This window comes from Carassius gibelio, chromosome B17 (genome assembly GCF_023724105.1).
Source record: "Carassius gibelio isolate Cgi1373 ecotype wild population from Czech Republic chromosome B17, carGib1.2-hapl.c, whole genome shotgun sequence".
NCBI lineage: Eukaryota > Metazoa > Chordata > Actinopteri > Cypriniformes > Cyprinidae > Carassius > Carassius gibelio.
In genome coordinates this window covers 21,601,453-21,624,204 of record NC_068412.1, presented here as the reverse complement: position 1 = coordinate 21,624,204, position 22,752 = coordinate 21,601,453, and the positions used below count along the sequence as shown (strand labels likewise).

Genomic DNA, 22,752 nt, shown 5'->3' with positions numbered 1-22,752 from the left:
GATGCCAGACGTGGATCTATGTGGGATATATCCATCTAGGCGCTCTACCCTTGAGCTTCACTTGCTGCACACAAAAGTGTTTTGTATGTAAACTCATTTCTGCCCTTGATAAAAAACAGGTACACGTGAGTAAAGTTTTAAACAAGAAATATTCATTCAGATTGTAAGATATAAAGGCATAACTTTAAAAAAAATGCATTCCCTTTGCTTTCTTTCTAGCCAGTCAAAGGTAATGTTTAGTGAGGGTGTTGGGGAAATCAGACTTAATGCATCATGTGCTTTTTGACTCTTCAGCTTCGGTGCCCTGATGCCCTGCTCTTGTTGTGGTGGCACCTCGGCTCCAGTATATTCAGCTCAAAGCATCCTCAGACCACATGTGTGTGTGGTATTAATCTTGGTAGGGGCTGATTGGTTTATTCTCCTAGGTCTCTGTGCCCATCCATATGGCACGTCCTATAAAACACAACAACTGTTTGTGAGGAGAGGAGATAACACATGGTACACTGATGCTGTTGAGGCATGCCAAGAGAATCAGATTGTAACATGGTGGTATGCTGCTGGAAGAAAAATATAGAGAAAGAACAACATAAAGGCATGATGACAGTGATCGTCTCTGCTAGGATCTGGGCAGGATTCCATCCTTACCATGTCACTCTTCTCACAAGTGGCCTTGCTGTTTTGCCTCCTCTGTTTCTGTTGGCCCCCTTTGTGGAGAGTCAGGAATTCTGGCTCCATGAACTTAGTTGTTGCGAACTGCTTTGTGGCACAGGAAAGTATTCTTTAAAATGTCTTCTCGTGTTAACCTGTAGCACTCATTGTGAAATCACAGCAATCTTTTTCGTCTCAGCTGGTGGGTGAGCAGTTTCACCAATGTGAGGAAAGTGATTAATACAAACTGCAACGCTGAGTGAGGAGCTTATCTTGGCGTGACTTTTTCTCAGAGGTTTGATTATAGAATGATTGATGGGAATGATATGAAAGATCTCTGGAAGGCGCACAAAGTGAGGAAACACTCGAGATCCTTCATTGCGCTCGCTAAAGGCGGGCAGAGAAAATTTTGTGGATGGTAACATCTCACTGGTTTTCACACGGCTGTAAAAAATAGACAGTAGTTCCCAACTGCACTCCGACTGTGCAATTCCTAGCTGACACATTCACTCTGTTCCAAATCCTAAGTTCATGTTTACTCTCTTCTAAAGGCCCTTTAAATGAGACATGAATATTTGGCAGAATGAAGATTTCAAACAAGAGCATGATTTTAAATAGTAATTGCTATGGAAAATTCACACATAGATAACCATGTACTTGGGTTTCTCCATTCAGTGATGAAAACTTTATGTGGTAACCAATAAGATTTCAGCTTTGGGTCAGTATCAGTGTTTTTAATGGCAAGATACAGCCAGTCAAACTCCAAACATTCAAGACGGGGAGTAAAATGGTCAAATGTATTTTTGACCAGTACATTCATTTCTACAACAAAACTTAGTTGACGATGTTTAAGCTATGTTAAAGTAGCCTACACATTGTCAGTAAATAAATGAATGTAAGTCTCATTAAAGTCAAGTAACTTAAACATAGTTGTGTAGTAGTAATTGTCATTTTGTGTGAAAGGATTTAAGATTCTTAGTTAATTTCAAATTAGGCATTTTGGTAAAATGGCTCGCGGTTTACGAGTCCGTAAACTAGTAGCCTAACAGCTCTGAATGATTCACTGACTGTAAAATGTAATTTTAAAAAAGAAATTTTTTCAGGTTTGACATCAGGACCACTGAAGCGCAAGAACTGGTTAAGACGTTTTGGACACGTACCAAGCTTTCCTTTTGCGACTGATTTTTAAAGCTGCAGTCCATAAATAATTTTGGTTAAAATGATCCAAAATCAATATTTGAGCAAGTACATAAACACCCTGTGTTCAAAACTATTGCCTTACTTTAGCCTATTTCACAACGGTTAGCTTATAATAATTAGGGATGTGTCGATACAAGGACATCGGTTCAGAACGGTTCACGGGGCAAATTCCAAATCGAATGGACACCGATGGACATCAACAAAAATATGTATATTTTATAAAGTTTTATATATATTAGCTTTTATATAGTATATAGCATATTTTATATTATATATATTTTAACTTTTTTAAATATAAAATGTATGTTTATTTGCAACAGTTATGCTAACAACCATAAAAAGACATTTATGACAGTAAAACAGCGACATCTGTGTTGCCACAGGAATATGCCAGCTGAAGATAATGAGGAAATTATGTTGTTCGCTTTCTCAAGTGCATTTCAAATGACTACATAAATGGCATGCATGTGCCCTGCTCACTCCAAAGTCCACACTCCAAGGGGATATGGATGATCACTTCCATTTGGAATTTTCCCCCGCGAACCGTTCTGAATTTATACTCGTATTGGCACATCCATAATAATAATGTTTTCTAATTTGAGTGGTATGGGTAGGTTTTTGCGCAAAATTCGAGCGTGCTGCTGCGTCATTATGCCATGTCTGTAAACTCCATGTCATGTCTGTAAATGTCATGCTTTTTATCCTCAGTTGGTCAGAACAATTGTGACTTGTTAATTACTTGTTCAGATGAAAAAATAAGGTGAAAATTCTTATTTGCGTCATATGTTCCAAGACATGGTGCGAAGTACAGTAAATATCCACTCCGGTGTGGTAACTGACTGCCACACATACTCCTCAAAATATTAGATTAATCTGCGTGGATCCGTGCCGACACACAACCCACGTAAGGAAGATGATTCCGCTAACAGCTGCAATTGCAGATTTCAAACAGAGATGGCGACAAAGAGGCAGAATTTATGGACTGCAGCTTTAAATAATTTCCAAACATTTTATTATATGATGCATGGTGACTGCTTCTGTTTGTAGCTGTGCTTCTGAAACAGCGTTCGATCATGTCTGGAGAACGCTTGTTAATCGGTAGATAATCTCAAACTTATTTCCATCTATCAAACTGTCCTGAACAAATTTCAATGGAAATTTTAAAATACTGAATTGAAATAGAAAATCTTTTCGTTTGGACGTTAATAATTGTGTACAAATCATTAAAGAAGCATCCATTCCATCCCTCCTCCCCACCCTCGGTAATGATGAACTTCATTAGAGCGCAATGGTGAAGTTTATCGTCTGGAGCAGAGGACATCTGTTTTGCCTGTGGGAGAGACACAAGCAGTGAAGTGAGACAAGGCAGGCCACGCATGATCAGTAGAGAGAGGCTTTGATCAGACAGACCCAACTCCCCTCTCTCCTCTTCTGCGTCAGAAGGGAACATTGGGACCATCAAACCAAGTCTCTAGCTGAAGAAGAGCAGGAATACCACATGTTGAAATCCATCAAGGTGATTCGAATCTGTGAGGATCTGAGATGGAGATTTAAAAATAATGGAGTTATAGTGTTGGTTATGGAGAATGCTTGCAGAATGATGTGGCCATGATGAGGACATATGTGTCTCTTGCTTTCTGATTTATGCTTGTGTATGTTGCTGTTCTTTTGAAGTCTCTGGTGGCTTATAGACAGGGCCTCCACAAAAACTCTTTGAAGCGCAGCATGACCCAAAATGTAAAGTCTAAACTGAGTTTCATCTGGTGCTTATTGCATGTTGGAGAGTGCATGCAGCTAAAGACAACATGAACATTTATACTATTTACTTACAACATTTAAATGAACTCAGTCTTGTTCTTCTCAATTAATCAGTGTGCATTATTTTAAAGAAAAAGAAAACAATGTTGTTTTACACAATTTGGGCAAAATGAATATTAGCCAATAATACTTTTTAATCCACACACACAATATATATATATATATATATATATATATATATATATATATATATATAAATTAATCTTAAAGAAACAACATAAAGACAGTATTTATTTTTAATATTTGCATATTATCTAGAATGCTACTATTTAAGGTCAATTTTGGGAATATTACTGTAATTAGTCTGCTGATGTGTCTTGAAGAAATCAAGTCATTCATTAATTACTGATCATAAAATAATTATTATAGTAATATCTTATCTTTACTCAAAAAAAAGAAGAAAAAAAAAGAAAAATTAAACTAAAATAAAGAAATACTTGGAAATCACTAAACTTTTTTTTTTAAAGGTCACCATCATCTGCCTTGAGGCTTGTTGACATCATAAGTAGCAAACTGCAAATTTCTTTAGAGTATTGTCATAGTTTGTGGACAACAGGAAGCCTTTCTTTGTACCGCAACAGACTGTATGTCTCCGTAGTAAAGTAAACCAGATGAAAGAGATACATATCCCTTAATGTGTAATCATTAACCTGCATGCACTGTCCCGACTCCTGAGTCTTCCTCCAGGAATTCACAGTCCCTCTGCATCCGTTGAACGCAGCATTACCCGTAATGTCAAACAGCTGTCAAGAGAGTGAGCCATGATGTTTGTCTGCTATCTGTTTTGTTATGTTGCTAATGGTAACCCAGTGAAGCATCGATTGACAGATATGCAGCATGGAAATCAAAGAACTCAAAGATTGCTTTTTGTATATACGAAACCTTAAAAGAGACTGACAGAGTCTTCGAAATGTCTGGGAAACAGGCTTTTCCTGGATCATTAAAGCAAAAGAAGGCTCTTAAATTATTGCCATGATTTCTACTAATGCTGTTCCAAAATCCACCTGATATGCTGTCATGCATTAGACATTTCACTCCAGATGGCTTTATTTGAAACCCAGACATATTTTTTCATATGGGCCATAAGGTCACAGCTGTATAGATTTGATATGGTGTTAAACTAAGACAGATCCTCCAACCATCTTTACATGCATGACGAAATTTCTCAGAAGTATTTATCTTTGAGCCTTTCTGGGGGCTTTATACATAAGGAATCCTTGCACTTTCATCTAAATAAAGCAGGTTAGATCACAAGATGTTCCTTTCATAGGATACTATGTGTGGACTTTCCAGGTCAGAGGTCACGGTGACTCCAAAGATGTCAGACAGTCACTGCAGGACATTCAGCGGCAGAACCAATTAAGGAGTGAGCCGCCTTTGCCTCGCCGCCATAAGAGGAGATGGTCACAGATTCGCTCAGAGGGAGTCCTTCCCAAACCTGCTCCACAGGAAGAAGAAGAACCTTTCATTTTAGACCTGAAGAACTTCCCGGACCTGGCCAACGCAGACCTGGGCTCCCAGAACCCAAACATTCAAGTAAGAGCAGGCCCAGTCTCACCTTATTGTCATTTTGATTGCTTCAGAATCATGTTTCGTTCTGTATATACATGCTTTTAAAGAAGTAATACAGTGTTTACAGGCTCTTGGACCACAAGAAAATGAGGTAAATGAACTGAATCAGTCATCTTGTGTCTTGGGTTTCTTTCATTGTGTATCAGTATATCTTGGCATTAGTTCTTCTATAGACAGTTGTTAATATTATGAGGGTAGTTTGTTATTCCAGATATGTTTAACATCTCACCGTTCCCAAAACCTTGTCATTTCTTTCCTTAGGGTGAACTAAATCATTGTATAATGAGTTGGGTAATGGATTGATTTTACTTGGCAACAGTTTGTGGTGGATGTAATTAACCTATGCACTCATTGTTTCACTGTTATTGCTGCTGTGATTGCAGTCGGGACTTCAGGTTTCTGCGCTGTTGCTAGTCATGTCACAGCTGCTTCTAAACCGGAGAGGCCTCTTAAATTACCCCAAGAGAGACCTTTATTCTGGTGTAGCTCACTTCAGCCATGCCGCTCAAACTCCTGCACAGTGTCCCAAAATGAAATCCCGAGAAAATCCAAAAGGTGAAAGGCCACAGTATTATTTTAACAGGCCCTTTTAATGCTCCCTCCAAGAGCAGATCCCAATCTTTAAATGTTTTTACAACACCAGTAAAGAAGGGATTTTTATATTTTTAATACTGTTATGAAATTGATGTGTGTAAGTGGACTTGAGAGGAAACGAGGTTAGACTTCAGGGAAAAAAATACACAGGAGATCCCTGGTAAGCAAATTGACCTTTATAATAGGGAAAATTCAAGAGTCTTCCAAGTGGGACAGGTCCATCTTCCATACTTTTTGGAAAAAGCTATTTTGTTTTAATGCCTCTCCAATATGTTTGCTGCCAATGTAAACGTATGAGTTACTGCCTTTAGCAGGTATTGTGGTGAACGTTATGATTTTAAGATGTCAGTTTGAACTGAACACTTTCTTACATCTTTGGCATATCTCATGTTATCTTCTTTTTCCATGACTCATTCCTAGTGTCAACAAATTTGATAAGACCTTAACAAAGAAATGCATTAGAGATTTCTTCAACATCTATGTTGCCATTAAACTTAAATTTGCCATTTAATGGACCTCTAGTGATCTAAACCATGGACCTTTTTTGTCTTTGATAGTGACGTCTTGTGTTCTTTTGACGTAGAATTCAGTCATGATGATTAGTTCAAGGAGGTGGAGGCCGACTGTTGTAAACAGTGCAGTTACAGTAGCATAATCACCCACTCTAAACTGCTCCGTGTCTTTATAAACAGCTGCAGCAGCCATCAGATTGTTACGCTGTAAGGGAAATAAACAACCAGTCCTTTGTTTTGGCCTGCTGGAACACTTGCTATCGTTTTCAGGTCAGCCTGACTCGGGCACTTCGAGCCCGAGCATGCAAAGAACCAATCTGTCACCTCAAAACATCCTTTGAAATAAACAAACAAGAGAATAGAGAAAATTTTGAATATCCTTTGAACATACATAACATGCACGGCTCTAAAAAAGCACATTGCTCAAGGGGGCGGTTAAGTTACCTTTTAAATCTCTGTGCAATTAAACCCAATATGTTATGTGTTCAGTTAAACATATACTTGGTCAGGCTTGTTTGGGCTGGTTGTCCATCTTGAACTGGTTATCATGTTCCAAACACCAGACAAAACCAAGGTTTTGTAGAACTACAACTTTCTGATATGCATTTTCTGTAGATTAACATACCAACTTATACCTCTCTACTAGGTTACCATTGAGGTCGTGGACAACCCACAGATGGAGATTGAGATGGACCTCGCCAAGGAGAGCAGGAATGACTGGTCCTTGAGCTCAGAAGAGTGGCCAGGCCATAAAAAGCTCTTCTGGCCGCTGTTCTGGGAATACCATGACTCCAGTCAAGAGGCTCCTGGACAAGGCAGTATGGAGGAGAACGGAGAGGACCTCAGTTATGAGGGAGAAGATTCCCTGTTGAGTGGTGTGGGTGCAGACTGGAACAGACAGTGGAAGGGCTGGGACTCCATGGACAATTACGGTAAGCACGAGTAGTTTTCGCCAGTGAGAGTTTAGACGCATCCCCAATGCTGTGCAAAAGTGAAGAAACATCCTAATAATCGACCTGAATTAAACTGTATTGATGTTTTTTTTTTCTCAAACTGTGTAACTGGAAACCCTGAGTTTTTAGTTTTCATTTTTCTTCAGCCTCGTTATCGGAAGTATCAGCGCTCGTATAGGGGCTTCTTGGAAAGCCGGGGCACAAATGCCTAGCTGATTTCCTCAGCAATGCGGGCCCCAGCCTGCTCTTTAGGTCTTGACATTATGATTTATGCTTTAAGGGTTGCACTTAAGAACTGCTACATAAACACGCCATTTCTGTCGCCACTTCCAGAGCCTTTCTCTTGATGCCTATCAGCGGTAAACAGCGTAAGGGGACCCGGTGTTGCGTGTCCTAATAGATCATCACAACATTAGTTGTGGTACACATGTAATCTCACCACCAGACTGCTTCTTTGTCAGTTAGGCAGATCATTAACTCAAAATGTTTAGATACAGGGAAAACTGTAGTGCTGAAATATAATTTTAATGCGATTTTTATCCTTAAATAGCAGAACACAACCTATCATCAAGTGCTCTGAACCTTTTCAAAGTATGTGGTGAAGAAAAGATCACAGTGAAAGTATTGAATAAGGGATTTCAAGAGGAAACTCAACGCCATGTCTGGTTCACGTTAGTGACACTGGGCTTGAGCATCAGCTTTGTGTGTCCGCTTTGAAGCTGACACTAATACTCTGAAAACGTGGCTATTTGAAACCTAGGCCCTGACGCTTGCTAAGAGCAGCGTTGGGTCTCTTTGCTGGCTAAACAGCTAATATTTGTGTTCAATTAGACAGTAGACTGAAAGAAGGGCTAGCAGGCTTGGGCTGACAAAGAAAGCATTTGCTGTGTTTTAATCTCATGACTGGCGCTTCGCTGTGATTCACACGGCCTAGCTCTTTGAGTCCCCCGGAATTCATGGCAGTTCTCAGGCCTTGGAATGAAAGTGTTTTTTGCCTTTGTTTTGTCTGTCGTTTCCATTTTTCCACACCAAAGTTATATTAACTGCCTGAGGAAATTGTTAAAACATTCAGTCACTCTTTTATGTGTGAGACATTAAAAAAATTGGCAAACAACATCAAATTGCTGGGAAGTATGATATTTTACTCAAAGCAAATTTTTCTGCCTCTATGAATGAAATAATGACTGTTTCCAAGCAGGTACTGTTTAGACCCAAGTCATGAGAATACTTCTGTTCACTAGTTAAAAATTTTTAATTACAAAATGTTTCTTAAGCACCAAATCAGCACATTAGGTTTCTGAAGCATTAGGTAACACAGAAGACTCAGAAATCTAATACATTTGAAAATATATTTAAATATATGAGTTAAATCTTATTTATTTAACAAATAAAATATATTTATATATAGATAATTATATCATTTTTAATATTATAATAGATTTAAATTGTACCGTATTTGTGATCAAAGAAATGCAGCCATGATAAGGATAAAATCTTTCAAAAATATATCAGTTTTTTTGGTATTGTGTGTTACAGTATATGTTTTCAACATGTTTTATTTTAAGTGATGAAGTTAAGCAATACTGTGTTTTATAAGTATCCCTTTAATCTTAGCTAAAACTGTGTTGTGTTTGGTTTTTATATTGGTGCATATACATAAAATCATTCATGTCATTCTTCTTTGTGTTTATTAAGTGTAAAACCTGCAGTAAACCTGTATTGATTATTTTTATCAGCCCTGCTTACTATACTAAGTTTCTGCATAGTAATAAGGGATAGCAAAAAGTTTGAACATAAAAGCTTCACAAATATAAGCACTCATTGGATTGTTAAATTAAAACTTGGGAGCTTAAATTATGCTGCAGGGGCTTTAAAACCAGAATCTACTTTTATCCTTTAAACAGCTTTATTTCACAAGGGCATTTCTCTTCTCCATCTGTCATTGACTTTCAGGGTGATCCTCCATTGAGGTTGTGTTCCACCATGTTCTGTCAGCTTCGTTAGAGAGAAAGTACATTGGTGGTGTGTGGTCAAATCCAACACCCAGCTGAAAAAGAAGCAACTGCAGCTAGCTCGCTGCGGTCGTGTCAGCAGTAGAGCCTCGGAGGATGTGGTTATGAAACCGAACTGGCTTCTCTCAGTTGCCCCGGTGGATCCCCAGCTCTAAAATAGCCCTAATGAGTGTACTTAGAGTAGGAGTGCGTTGTGTACAAACAAGCTTGAATGGAAAACAGGGAAGGGCGAATGAGCCGCATTATTAATGATGTGGTCTGCTCTAGAGGCGTACAGTAATGAAGCGCTTTTCTGCAATTATGGTGAGCCACAGAATTACAGGCAGGCCGGGTTCGGCAACAGCTCAGTAGAATGTTATAGCTTTAGGTCGTTTTTAGGTCTCTACTGCCCTAATGAAAATTATTTACCACATTTTTATTATAGTAACTTATTACAATTCCTATGGTATTTTAGTTGAAAGAAAGTTCTCTGATAGCAAATATAAGTAGATCCAGTGTGTGTGGTCTAGATTGCACGTGTTGCTTTTATGGGAAATGAATAAATTTAAAAAAAAAGTTGTAGTCATATAATTTCTAAACAATAACTATCCTTTAAATATATTGGGTTAGTAAGATTTAAAACATTTTTTTTAAAGAAGGCTCTTTGCACACAAAGTATTTATTTGATCAAATACATTAATATTCAGAAATATTATCACAATTTTAAAAATAACTTTTTATTTTAATATATTTTACATTTAAATGTTTTATTATTTATTAGTTATTATTATTGCGGTTAATTATTATTTACGTTTTTGCCGTATTATATTTTTATGGAACTGCTAGAAGCAACGTTTTTGTGAATTGTTTTTAAGGATAAATTGAACAAAATGTAGTGCCGTTTATGCTTAAACCAGGAAACCATGGAAAAAAGACAAATAAACTTATTTTGAGACATGTTCTATGGAAAAATTGTCTTATTTAAAAAAATGTTGTGTCTAAAATTACGCTTTTTTTAATGGGAAAACACCCAATAAATACCAATTAAACTAAACAATCAAAAAATTAGAAATAACCTTCGTAAGTGGGTATATCATCAGTGTTTTCTGTGACCGTACGAGTGGGCGTCTTCGTCATCAGAATTTGGACTCTGAATTAGCAACAACACTTGGTAACCAACAACAATGCAGCAAAAATACATCAGCAAGGAAACAGTGCACTTATTTCTCTCCCAATCTTCTCTCTCTCTCTCCATCACTACCGCCATGGAGTGCTCTGAAACTTTAATCTCTTTAGCATGGTGGTGGAAAGAGAGCATTGTTGGAAAGCGTCTAAGCTATTAGACCTTGCCTTCCTGCTGAAGTGTTTGTATTGGCTCAGTTCTCACAGCTGTAAGCGGCTGACTTTGCCTCTGACATATTTATTACCAAAAAAAAAAAAAAAAGCAAATGTGGGGCCTGCCAGGAGAGCCCACATTTTGTTCATTACAGAGATTATATTTTACAAAGAAATACGCAATATTCATTTAGTTGCGCATCATTAGCTTTCTTAGGCAAACAACAGAGAGATGCACTTACCATCTTGGTTGTTTTTGGATTTCTTTGTAGTTGGACACTACACAGAGTTCAGATGCAAGCAGACTGAAGTTGAATGGTGAAGATTTCACTTTCAGAAGCTTGTTATATAGAGTAAAGAAATTCCTTTAGCATTATTCTCAACTCATTTGTGGTCTGACCTGCATTGCATAACATTCCCACATGCTGTGTGAGGAATTCATTAGCCTCGATTTATAGGTCATCCTTTTTATCACAGAATTCCTACACTCTTTCATTTTTCATCTACAGAATATGAGGAGGAAGAATGGAGTGACTGGTCACCATGCAGCGTCACCTGTGGACAAGGGAATCAAAAGAGGATTCGTTCATGTGGCTACGCCTGCACTGCTACAGAATCACGGACATGTGATTTACAGCGTTGTCCCGGTGAGACCGTCAGTACTGTCACTTAAACTCAGGCCTATGCAACCCCACAGTGCACTTCACTACTCACTATTGATCTTGATCTTAATTCTATCCGGCTCCTCATTATGCTCATAGTGATGGAAAACTTCTCTAATGCCTCTCATTCATCTCTGTCAGGCATGCAGAAGTCGAACAAACACCAGGGACACCAGACTCGTGTTAGAAAAGGAGCAGTCTGGCCTTCTGTGTGTGTACTGTATACACTATGAAACCGCTCTTTGAGAGCAGCAGGCGTTTACTTGGCTTCAGTATGACAGCTCAATGAGGGCTTTCAGTTTAAAGGCCCCTGATACAGGGCGGTCCGCAACCTGCCATGCACAAATGGCCAATACAGACAAAATCAGTTCACTTAAAAACTCAAACACACCATGAGAGACTTTACAGTGCTAAATCTGCATAAACACCATATAACAACTTAATTTTAACATTTTGAGCTGCTGAAAATAACAGTTCTTGGATAATAGTAGAAATATTTTAAGAAGCCCTCTAAATATATATATATATATATATATATATATATATATATATATATATATATATATATATATATATATATATATATATATATATATATATATATATATATATATATATATATATATATATATATATATATAAATTCAGAAATAAATTGGTAATTGAAAAAAAAAATATGTTTGATACATTGCTAAATATACACAGCTAATTTTGAATGGCAAAATAAAAATGTTTTTTAATTTTTTTTTTTTTCAGACAGATGATTTAGTTTTGAGAGCAGGGGATAAAAATGCATACTTCAGTTCCCTTGATCTGGACCAGTTTAAACTGGTTATTGTTGCTGGCAGATCAGCTTAACTATATATATATATATATATATATATACATATATAATGATTTTTTTTCTTTATATTACATCTACAGATGACATAATTCCTGTGACAGAACCGACTCCTCATGAAGTAGCAAACAGCACCGAGCTTCTTGGTACAGGTTGGTTGTTGTTGTTGTTTTTTTTTAATGTATTTCTGTGGCGTGGTCATTCAGCAATTCAGTGTTCTGGTGCTGCCGTTTTCATTTTTATATGTGGTTAGGGTGACCAAATGTCCTTTTTTCCAGCAATGTTCTGGTTTGGAGTCTAAACATTTTTGGGTTTTGTCTTCCTACTGATTTGCTCTCTAAAATCTTCATACAGTATGTGTATGCGTATTTGCATCATTTTAACTGTTCGCTGTGGATCCCACCTTCTCCCACACAGTGACTAGACAATTATGAACCATGCCTGCACACAATTGGTCAAACTACTTTTCAGTCAGCACTTTCTGCAAGTATGAAAACAAGAGAGAGAGAGAGAGAGAGAGAGAGAGAGAGAGAGAGAGAGAGAGAGAGAAAGAGAGAAAAGCCAAAATCTGGACATTTCAGGCATTTCAGAAGCAACGAAGGTGGTATTTGCTTAAGATGTGTCCAGAAAACCACTACAGTACCAAGTTACATAGTTCAAAAACTGTTAGGACAAAGGTAACTTTTTGTACTTTTTTGTAACTCTGTAACTAATGCCATTTATATTACATCTGCAACATTATACTGGACTACTGAATCTCTTAATAAAGGGTTCAGTTAATTGCCTTTCAAGCTCCTAGTGTTTTCTTTTATTAGTTGAAATGTTTATTGATTTGTTTTAGCTTTCATTTAACTTAACGTCTAGTTCAAAACCCATTTAATCAGCGTGGTTGTAGAAACTTCTCCTCTGAGACTGCAGCAGGAGGAACTCTGTGGGAGTCCTGTTAGACTGTAAAAGATCTGACGTTCAAATTTTTCACAAATGCTCCACGGAGAGCGTTACTGAGACCACAAAGTAAAGAGTCCTCTTCCAAAACTCCCACTATTTGCTTTGGAGTTTTTTGTTGGTCTCTTAACTTTTGGCATTGAACACTAAATGTAACAGCTCTTTTCATTTAACCGCAATAATAATGAAAGTGGTTTAAAAACATAACAGGATAAAGTGTTTTTTTTTTATTTTGTATCTCTTCACAATGGAACATAAATGTTAATAACATCTATGTTTCAGCATGACTGCTGCCTGCAGCACATATTTTTATGTATCTTTATGTTTTGGCAGCAGACCGAGACAACCCCCAAAGCGTGTTAGGCCATGGTTCTCAATATGACCGTATTTTCTTTTGGCATTAAATAATATATAATTTTTATTAACAAAAGTTATATCTAAAAGTATTTTGTAAAAATTACAGAATGATTATTTTTTCCCACACAAATAAATGGATCTGATTACCTTGTAGATGTTGACAGCTGTGAAAAGTGGCTGAATTGCAAGAACGACTTCCTCCAGAAATACCTACACCAAGTCTTGACTGAATTACCCAACTGCCCTTGCGTCTACCCATCCGAGGTGGTCTACAGCGCTGTCAACATTTTGGATAGGAAGCTGCAAAAGACCTTTCGCTGGAGAGATGCCAGCAGCCCCAAGGAGAGGCTGGACATCTACAAGCCCTCTGCAAAGTTCTGCGTTCGCTCGATGCTCTCCTTCGACAGCCCCACGTTGGCTGCACAGCATTGCTGCTATGACGATCACATGAAGCTCATCACTCGAGGCAAAGGGGCCGGAGCCCCAAACCTCATCAGTACCGAGTTCTCCCCGGAGCTTCATTACAAAGTGGACGTTCTCCCATGGATCCTGTGTAAAGGAGACTGGAGCCGTTTTCATTCGGTACGGCCTCCCAATAACGGTCTACAGTGTTTTGAGAACCCTCAGGAAGACGTCTACATGAATGAACTTGAGGAGGCCAGGGAGTACTGATCCACATCATGGATTTCACATCAAATCAACCAGTGTTTGCTTAATTCTGCAGAGTCCTGTGGTACAGTATGGGCATCTCACCAGTCTTGAAGTCAAGAAAAGCCTGCTCCTTTCGGACTGGGCGACTCTTTCACAGATCTAGACTATTTAGCACTCTAGAGAGATTCTCCTGGAAACTAAAGCTTAGATACTGTCTCAAACTGTTTCGTACAGCTCAACTGCAACAACACTGGTTTAAGATGTTGGTCCAATGCCCAGATTGGAAGATCGTGATGCAATTTGTCTGTCTTCAGTGATGTGCTCCAAACAAAGTTCAGTAACAGTTCTTCAATGGCATTCTCTGGAACAAGTTGACTGTATTTTCATTGGAAACACGTTCGTTTTTTTTTAAGTGTCCTCAAAGACTCTGGTCCACCATTAAAGGAATTCCAGTAAAGCTGCTAGAATTGTGAGATATTCAAAAATGCAACAGAATGCCGATTTTGTTGCCTTTAGACCTGAAGCTCAATCCTGGCCTCGCTCCAGTCTGTGCGAGATCAGTCCAAACAAATCAAACACAAGCCGCACCACTTGCAAACCGATTCAACAAATTTCTGAGAAAAGTTCTTCTTTTTAGACTTTGTATATTGTTACTCCCAAATATACACTGACCTTGTGTCATTGAATAGATTATTATGCAGAATCATTTGGCCTTTGGCATATACTTTTTTTGCAGAGAAATAAATTAAGGAATCTGAGAAGCGAAAGGGAACCTTTTTTTGAACTTGCCTTTGAGAAGGCGTCCCTCAGCAATGGGAGACTTGTTTTTTTTTTTTAAATCTGCAGTATGCCATTCTCTTTTCTTTTTTGCTTTTTAAAACAACTCAGCTTTGTACTGAATGCAATATGAGATCGCCGCCTAACACCAGTGCAAGGGGACTGTTGGAGCTTGGTTGATGGATTGAAGTCTTCCTCTTAAAGTGAGGTGAAGGTAACACTTGTCATAAACTAACATCTCTTTAAATACAATGGCTCTTTCAATGTCTCGGTTCATCCTTGAGTCCCAATCAAATCCTAGAGGCTTGCATGGGATGTAGTTTGAAGGACCTAAGCCGCCCTTTTCAGGACAAATGTTATCAGGATATTTTTCTTAGATTTGACATGGAATGCTGGAGATTTGATTTCTAAATTCCTGCTGACAGACAACTGTTCCATGTAGCAATAAACATCCACCTTTGATAATATAATATACTGTGCTTAAAATTACAATGTAGTCCTATGAAAACTCAGCTCAGACTTTTTACTAGATAAATTAAAAAGAGTACATTATGTTGCATGGATTACTGCTGCAGATGCGCATTGAGTAATGTTGAACCTGTAACTAAAAGGTCCTTGGTTTAAATCCCAGGTTAGTTACAGCAAGGTAAAGACTTCTGAGGCTCTTCAATATAGCTGTGATTCTGAGAAAGGAAATTTTGATACAAAATAATGTATGGTTCATGGTTCATCTTAAGATCTACATTCCTCGAGAGTTTAGTTATATCTCTAAATAAACTTCTAAACCTGAAAAGAATAATCAAGGTATTTGCCTTTGCTTGAAAAATACAGACAGGTTGAAAGTAACATTAATCTCTGCAGGAGAAGATCTCCAAATGTAGGAATGAGCCAAGTGCACATTAGCATTGCTTATGATCCCTGTCAGATCTAAGCAAAACCGTGAAGATGTTTTCACTGAGATAACAATAAATACCAGCCATGAAAATGTCATTCAGTCCAGCTGTGAAAATGTTGGAAGCATTCAAATATCCTGCTCTTAGTGATAGTGTATTTACCTTAAATATTACAGACATGGATTTTATGATCTTTGTGGTATGTGCATGGGTTCTGTCCAACCTAGGCTCATTAGAAATACGTGCCTCTTCCTACATTTTTGCCAAACTTAAAAAAATGTATTTAAGTTCTTTGCAGTTTCCAGCTGAAATGAACAATGGTAGCAGTAAAACACCAACAACTTTTATTCCTTTTCACACAAATAATGATTATTATGAGAGGCAGATTATCGATTCATATGAGCTTGATTCCTTACAGAATACTGTGTCATGATGACCTAAAACACTTCTACCATAGCAAATGATTTGTAAATGAATATATTTTGATATTTGCATCACATAATCAGCACCATTTGTATGGCTTTTTTGATGTAGTAAACTTGCTTGGTTGCTCACCTGGTACTGCATTGAACTTGCCATGTGGAAGGTCCTGGCACAAGTCATGAATATACCAAAATGGCATGGTTGCTCCAGAAAATGTGTTTTTATTTTACAGTTGCTTTTGTTAACACTATTGGTTAGGTTTAGGGTTTAGGTGATGTGTTGTTTAACCTATATTGCCACTCTCCATACATTTCATTTCCAAACTGCCATAGTATGTATGTACGTACAACACCCAAAGCAATAAAATGTTGAAAAATGTACACTGTTTGATGCCACTCGATGGACATTTCGTTTTGAAGGTTTAGTGCAACATGTAAGAAACAATGCAATATTTTGCAGAAATATCACGGCTGTTTGTCCAGTGAGCCTGGGTTGGTTCTGTCAAAGTAAACTGCAGTGTCTGCACACCCAAGTTTTGATATCGTGTGTTATATTTGGTGAATAAACTGATGAATGTGGGTATTTGGTTGACAAAAATTTTAAATTTGGTATCTTTTTCTAATTTACAATACTGGTTTTTGAAGATTTTAGGTTTTAGAAGTACATTTGATGGTAAGATTTCACCTTTCAGAGCTTCAAAAAGAAAGGCACTTTATTTAAATATTGATATTGGAATATATATGTGTATATATAATCATATATTGAATTATACTTGTACAATTTAATGACTTTATAAAAAATGCTATTGTAAAGGGACAAATGCTGTTGTTTAAGGATATTGTATGTAATGTAAAATTTTGGCATGTCATTTTTTACTTCAGATTTATCGTTGTACAGTATTTATTGCTTTAGATTTTGTAACTCATTGCTATGAAGTGGATAATCAAATAATTCTCTGCACTATATGAAACTGAGTTATTTGTCTCATAGGGGATTTCTGGTCTGTGAAAAGGAAAGTGTCATACCACACACCGTTCTACTTCAATACATTTTTTTTTTTTTTTTTTTTTATTAAACACTTGGTGACCAGATATAATAAAGGTAACTTTGATAATGTCATGTGTGCTTGAACTGAATTACTTTCCTGGCTATAAAGTTTAGTTAAAGATTTTTTTTTTTTTTTTTTTTTAGTATATGAATTTGTTGAAACTAATAGCATGGGAATTACATTCATAATAATTAACAGTCCCTCAATAAACGTATGTTTTAAAAATACTTTATTGTACTGTTTTAAAGTTTTTATACCGAACATAACGTTAATTTGAAATCCAGAACTATCATCTCGATTTTGGTCAACCCACAGCCTTCTTAAAAGCGGTCTTATTTTTATTAATAACCTCAAAAATGAAGTGTAAAATGGTTGCACATCTCATAAAGGTTTTAAATAGCACAAAAACATGAAGAGCGGACAGCTGTCAAAGCAAACGGACACTAGCACCAGTCATTTTCAGTTTGAGCATGATGATGGACTTGTGTTCTCATTTTCCACTGGATATTAGGTTGCCTTTAACACATGTGCTGCCTGCTTTTCTAAATTACCAATTGAGAGGAAGAACATTTTGTTTTTGGATGAAAACAGGAATTAGCTTTAAGTCTAGCTAATGCAAAATGAATTGGACAACTGGCATAGTATCATGTCTATATAAGAACTACGCTTATCGGGTAACAAAGCTGAGAAAACATTGAAGCCCTGAAGGGTTTTTTGCAGTGCTTATCATTAAATAGCAATCTTGCTATGTAATAGCCATCTGCTGCACTAATAATCTAATTGCCTTCACGTTAAGCATTGCTTGAGTGCTTCAGCCAGGACACAACCTGAACCAAGTCCAAGTCAGGTGCTGCAATGGAGGTCATTAATATTTTCCCCTCCCTTTCTCGCTTTTGGGAGCCCACTTAGTGGATTTCCTCAGCGGTTATGTCTGATCTGCCTCAGATGCATTTTTTTTTCCTGACTGATTTCCCTTTTCCTCTTCCTTCAAAATTTGTGGCATATTTAAAAGTAAGATGGGACCAAAATTTTAGTACAGTAATCTGTTCACAATGCGGAAAATGCGGGAAGATTAATCGGAACGAATGTTGAATTGAACACCTTCACATGTTCTTGAGAAAATAATATATTAGAATTTATTCTTTAGTAAGTAAAAAAATAATTAAGTAAGTCTCGAATTAAGTAAGAATTGCTTTAAACGTTTAAAAAAGCAATAAACCATCAGCTAGGGTTAGTGGAAACTGTTTTATTGTAGGTGTAATATTTTCAATTACATACTAAAAAGGCGTTTGAAGTCCTTTGAAGTGAACATGGCATCCTCTGGATCTCCCACAGCTCTCGTCCTAATGTTTCTTTTCTATCAGTGGAAATAACAAGCAGAAATTACATTCGCTACAGAGTTAAAACAGAATATTTATTAGAGGTCAGCCCTCCATGGCTCCCACAGTGAACTCAAAGCTTGGAACTGGGTGTAGGGAGTCAGGCAAAGATAACTGTACCTGTATTTGGGGTTGTTTGCACAGAAAACACCCTCCTCCCAGAGAACCCCAGGAGGCCAGAGGGACGCCTGCTCTTTGTCCCTCAAAATGAGAGGAAACAAAAATAAATAGAGGAGTGACTGGTCTACTTCAGTTTTACATTTACAAAATACATACACTACCAGTCAAAATATATCTTGGATTTTTTTCTGTAACTAAACCTTAAATATAGGACCTATAGGACCTCCAGTTCTTGTTTTTGCTTGTATTGTTTGTGATGAATGTACAGTAGCAAAATAAGGGTGACATTTTTTCGTTTTATGATGACTTTTATGTCAATGAAAACTGTAGTAAATGCTGCTGAATGTCAGGGCAAAAGCAGCGCCGCAAGCATTGGTGAATGAGAGCAACATTTGAGAGGGGCTTGTTTTACAACTACTCTTGGGGCTATAAATAAGGGAGAGAGAGATCCAAAACAGACCTGAGAAAAGTGAGTCCATATGGGTGCTGGTGGAATGGACTGTGATGAGCCGAGATCAAAGCCTCCTGCTCTGACTGAGTACAGCTCGCAGCACAAACCCTGTACTGCACCAGATTCAGGCAAACAGAGAAGTCTGTGTTCTGCTATTGCTTGATTCTGTCCCACTTTATCATAAAGGAATCAGTTATATTCCTGTTTCTTACTGCTATGAGTAAGGCAAATGTATTTTTTATCAAAGTTAGGCTACATCAGTTTAGTGGTCCTAAATGATACAAGCATCGCTATAATTGCTAATTTAATATTCGAACTGACTCCAAATCCTTTCACGTATGGATTTAACAGGCAACATAACAGGACGACATAACAGGCAAGATTTCATGGGCAAAGGACCTTGTTTATTGCTAATAGTGTAGTGATTTATGAAGCACAGAAGTCACTTTCAAACTAAGCAGCTTTCTGTTGTTCAACGTGGCGAGTCCACGTGACCAAATCAAACCTGTTACGAAATCTACATGGGAAAATATAAATATATAGCCAAATATATATTTAATGCTGTTTATACCTTTGTTTTAAGGCATAATTGCTTAAGTTTTGTCACCCCTTCATTGCTGTGCACTTTTCTCTGTATAGTGGCGGATTTGTAGATTGTCCACACAAAAAACTTCTCTGTATTTTCACTCCATTTTGCCCATTTCCCCATTCATTTTCAATGTCGGTCATTTATTTTTTGCCTATCCCATTCATTTTATGTAGCGGTCATTTCTCTCTCTCTCTTTCTCTCTCTGTCTCTCTCTATCCTTTGGTAATATATATTTTTCTGACTCATAACTCACACAAACAAGACAAAATACACATCTGTTGAATAGAAAACGAACAGCCACGATTAATCAACTTTCATAGCCTTATGCACTACACTGGTTTGCTGGGTGTGAAATGTTCCAGCCATTAGCACATTGCTGTTTGTTTGCATTACAGCCAGTTCCCAGAACTGATATAATTTATTCCCTGGCATGCTGGGTCGGTTCCAGGAGCGCGCTGAGTCTGAAACTTCAGATCAAATGAATGACATGTGCCTGAAAGCTGTGCTCTCTTACATCCACCGAATGTCGCTGCATGAAAAGTCCGTGCTTTAGTAGTGAAACATAAGACCACCAAATTTGTGACATGGCATTAGAAAAACAGGAACACAAGCCACATTTAACATCTGATGTGAAGGGAGCCTGAGCAATGGTGCGTCATTGCTAATTCATCACCAATTAGCTTTCAAAAGGCTCGATCCAAATATGATTTGAGAGAACTGCCTGCTGGTGGACATCTGCATGGTGGCATAAAGCACATTACTGATTCAACACATTACTAATTCAGAGGGAACCGGGGCTTAATGGACAAGGAAATGCAGCCAAACATATGTAGACCACATTGAAGTCCTTGGAAAAGATGAGGAATCACCGGCAGATGTGTAGACCATCGAGGGAAAGTGAGTAAAGGGAAAACCGTAGGGTTAATTCAAGATCAAGATTTGTTGTATGTCATAGTATGTCTGACTGAAGCTAGAACCTTGTTTATCATTCTAATGTTTTGATAATGCTTAAATAGACTGTGTACTTTAGATTTATATTTAACAATGATAACTAATAATTTGACATTTCAAAATTAGGTCTTTCTTGTTTGGGCCTCCCACCTGTCAAGGGGACGCTTTTTTCAGAGTATATAGTGGTACATTAGCCAGCTCTCGAAAGAAGAGCTACTGTATGTGCATGGATGGCATAGGCACAGGTCCGCTGCCAGTGCGTGGTGGTTAACACTCCAGACCAACAAGAATCCCAGATTTCCTTACTGCTTCCTGCAGGGGAGCCACAAATGGCCATGAGCAGTCTATACCGGCCACCAGGTCTCTGTCCCTTACAAAAAGAGCAGTGTCCGTGCATATTTGTGCATGTACTTTATTTCCAAAAATCCTCACCAATCAGGCTTATATGGCTGATCCATGCATGAAAAGCCTTCATGCTCCCAGATTGCTGGATTAAAACCAAGAATGTCTGTAAAGCCTGTAGAAAGCTATATAAATTTATATTTATGATGTGATTTAAAATGGCATCTTTGCTCATCGACAAAGTATTTTTTTTATTTTAATTAATTTTATTAATTTTGCACCACAGCATGCTTTATTAGTGACCATCCTTGGTTGTGAAGGCTGCAGATTTTAAATAAATAAATAAATAAATAAATAAAATCAGACCAAATTAATTATGTATACATAAAATGAAGTATGTCTGTAAACCCTGTAAAAAGCCTTAACATTTACATTTATCACAGGCAAAATATTATTATTTTATTTTATATTATATATTTTTTAATATAAATAAATACAACTCAATGGATATATGTATCAGTGAATGTTAAAGAAGAAAGTTTTTTGCATCAAGATGGTGTAGTCACAAAATCTACCAGAAGGGGCAAACAGAGTTAAAGCAAATGTATGAAGCTTAGCAACTTAGTATGCAGAAAAAAAAGTCAATTATTGTAATTTCGTCTCTCTGTGGATGTGTTTGATATGGCATGTGTGTTTTAGCCGTGACCTTGCTGTCCTGTTCACAGCTGAGGCTGATTTGGGCTTTATCGGTTTGGGATTTCAGATCAGGTTCATTCTTCCACGGGCACAAATAAAACGAATAACAGACAGACCAGTGATGTCAGCCTTGATTATCTGCAATTGTTGCTTTACACTAGTTTTTGCTCGACTGTTGTCATTTCCTACTCTTTATTTAACATCATTCTATCAAATAAAAAACACAGGATGTGACCCCAAGAGCTCAAGTATGAATTTAGATGATAGATTGCTATATTGGCCAGACCAGTTAATCAAAAACATTCCTTGGCCTTGTATCAGTTCCAAAATCTACTGACAGCCTTTTCAACATGTTCTTAATGGTTTTATATAAATACACATTATGTAAAACAATTGTTTTACTTGAATTCAGCAATTCAGTATTTATTTATTTAGTTCAAATAGCAATTGTTAGGTTTAAAAGATCAACCTTTCTACAGCCCGCACATTTTACCACTCACCAGCTGACCGAAATGACCAATATTTCCAATTTGTAAAACAACCGTGAATTGCAGTCCTTTCTGTTCTAAACCCACAGTAACTGCTGGCCACCCAGACTTTTGTAAGAAGCCCTTGTTTTCCGCCTAGATCCTGAGGTCTTAGAGACAATTCACAAAATCCCAGAGTGGCCCATCGGAGCGGCTGGAGCTCAGTCTCTCGGGGTCATGCTATTGTCTGCTGCACATTCGGTTCTTCATAAAACCTCTACCAGGAGATGTTATCACTCACTTGGGGAGGGTGTCTCAGCTATTTCCATTCACAGAGCACAATAGCAGAAGATAGCTCACCTGACTGTGCAGACAATGCAATGGTACGAATGCCACGGATGGCCGTAAAGCCAGTTCTTTCATTGTTCAATAGGAGAGTTAACCAAATGTTTGCTGCCGGCTCTCCACGTATGGCGCCACACTTGCTGAGCTCCAGGCTCCTTATGACTGTTTATTTTCTTTTACGGATGTGTTCTA

The 22,752-nt window shown here is 37.6% G+C and overlaps 1 protein-coding gene across 1 annotated transcript in view; it reads left to right on the top strand.

Moving 5' to 3' along the window:
• The window catches only part of ism2a (isthmin 2a), a 19,982-nt gene extending 2,729 nt beyond the window's left edge, over nucleotides 1-17,253 (top strand). The window contains exons 2-6 of the mRNA XM_052580100.1: nucleotides 4,960-5,202; nucleotides 6,991-7,276; nucleotides 11,133-11,270; nucleotides 12,210-12,278; nucleotides 13,583-17,253. Of these exons, the coding sequence (XP_052436060.1) occupies nucleotides 4,960-5,202; nucleotides 6,991-7,276; nucleotides 11,133-11,270; nucleotides 12,210-12,278; nucleotides 13,583-14,100 (1,254 nt within the window). The 3' untranslated portion in view covers nucleotides 14,101-17,253. The remainder of the gene's footprint in view (nucleotides 1-4,959; nucleotides 5,203-6,990; nucleotides 7,277-11,132; nucleotides 11,271-12,209; nucleotides 12,279-13,582) is intronic.
• Nucleotides 17,254-22,752: the final 5,499 nt, after the last annotated feature.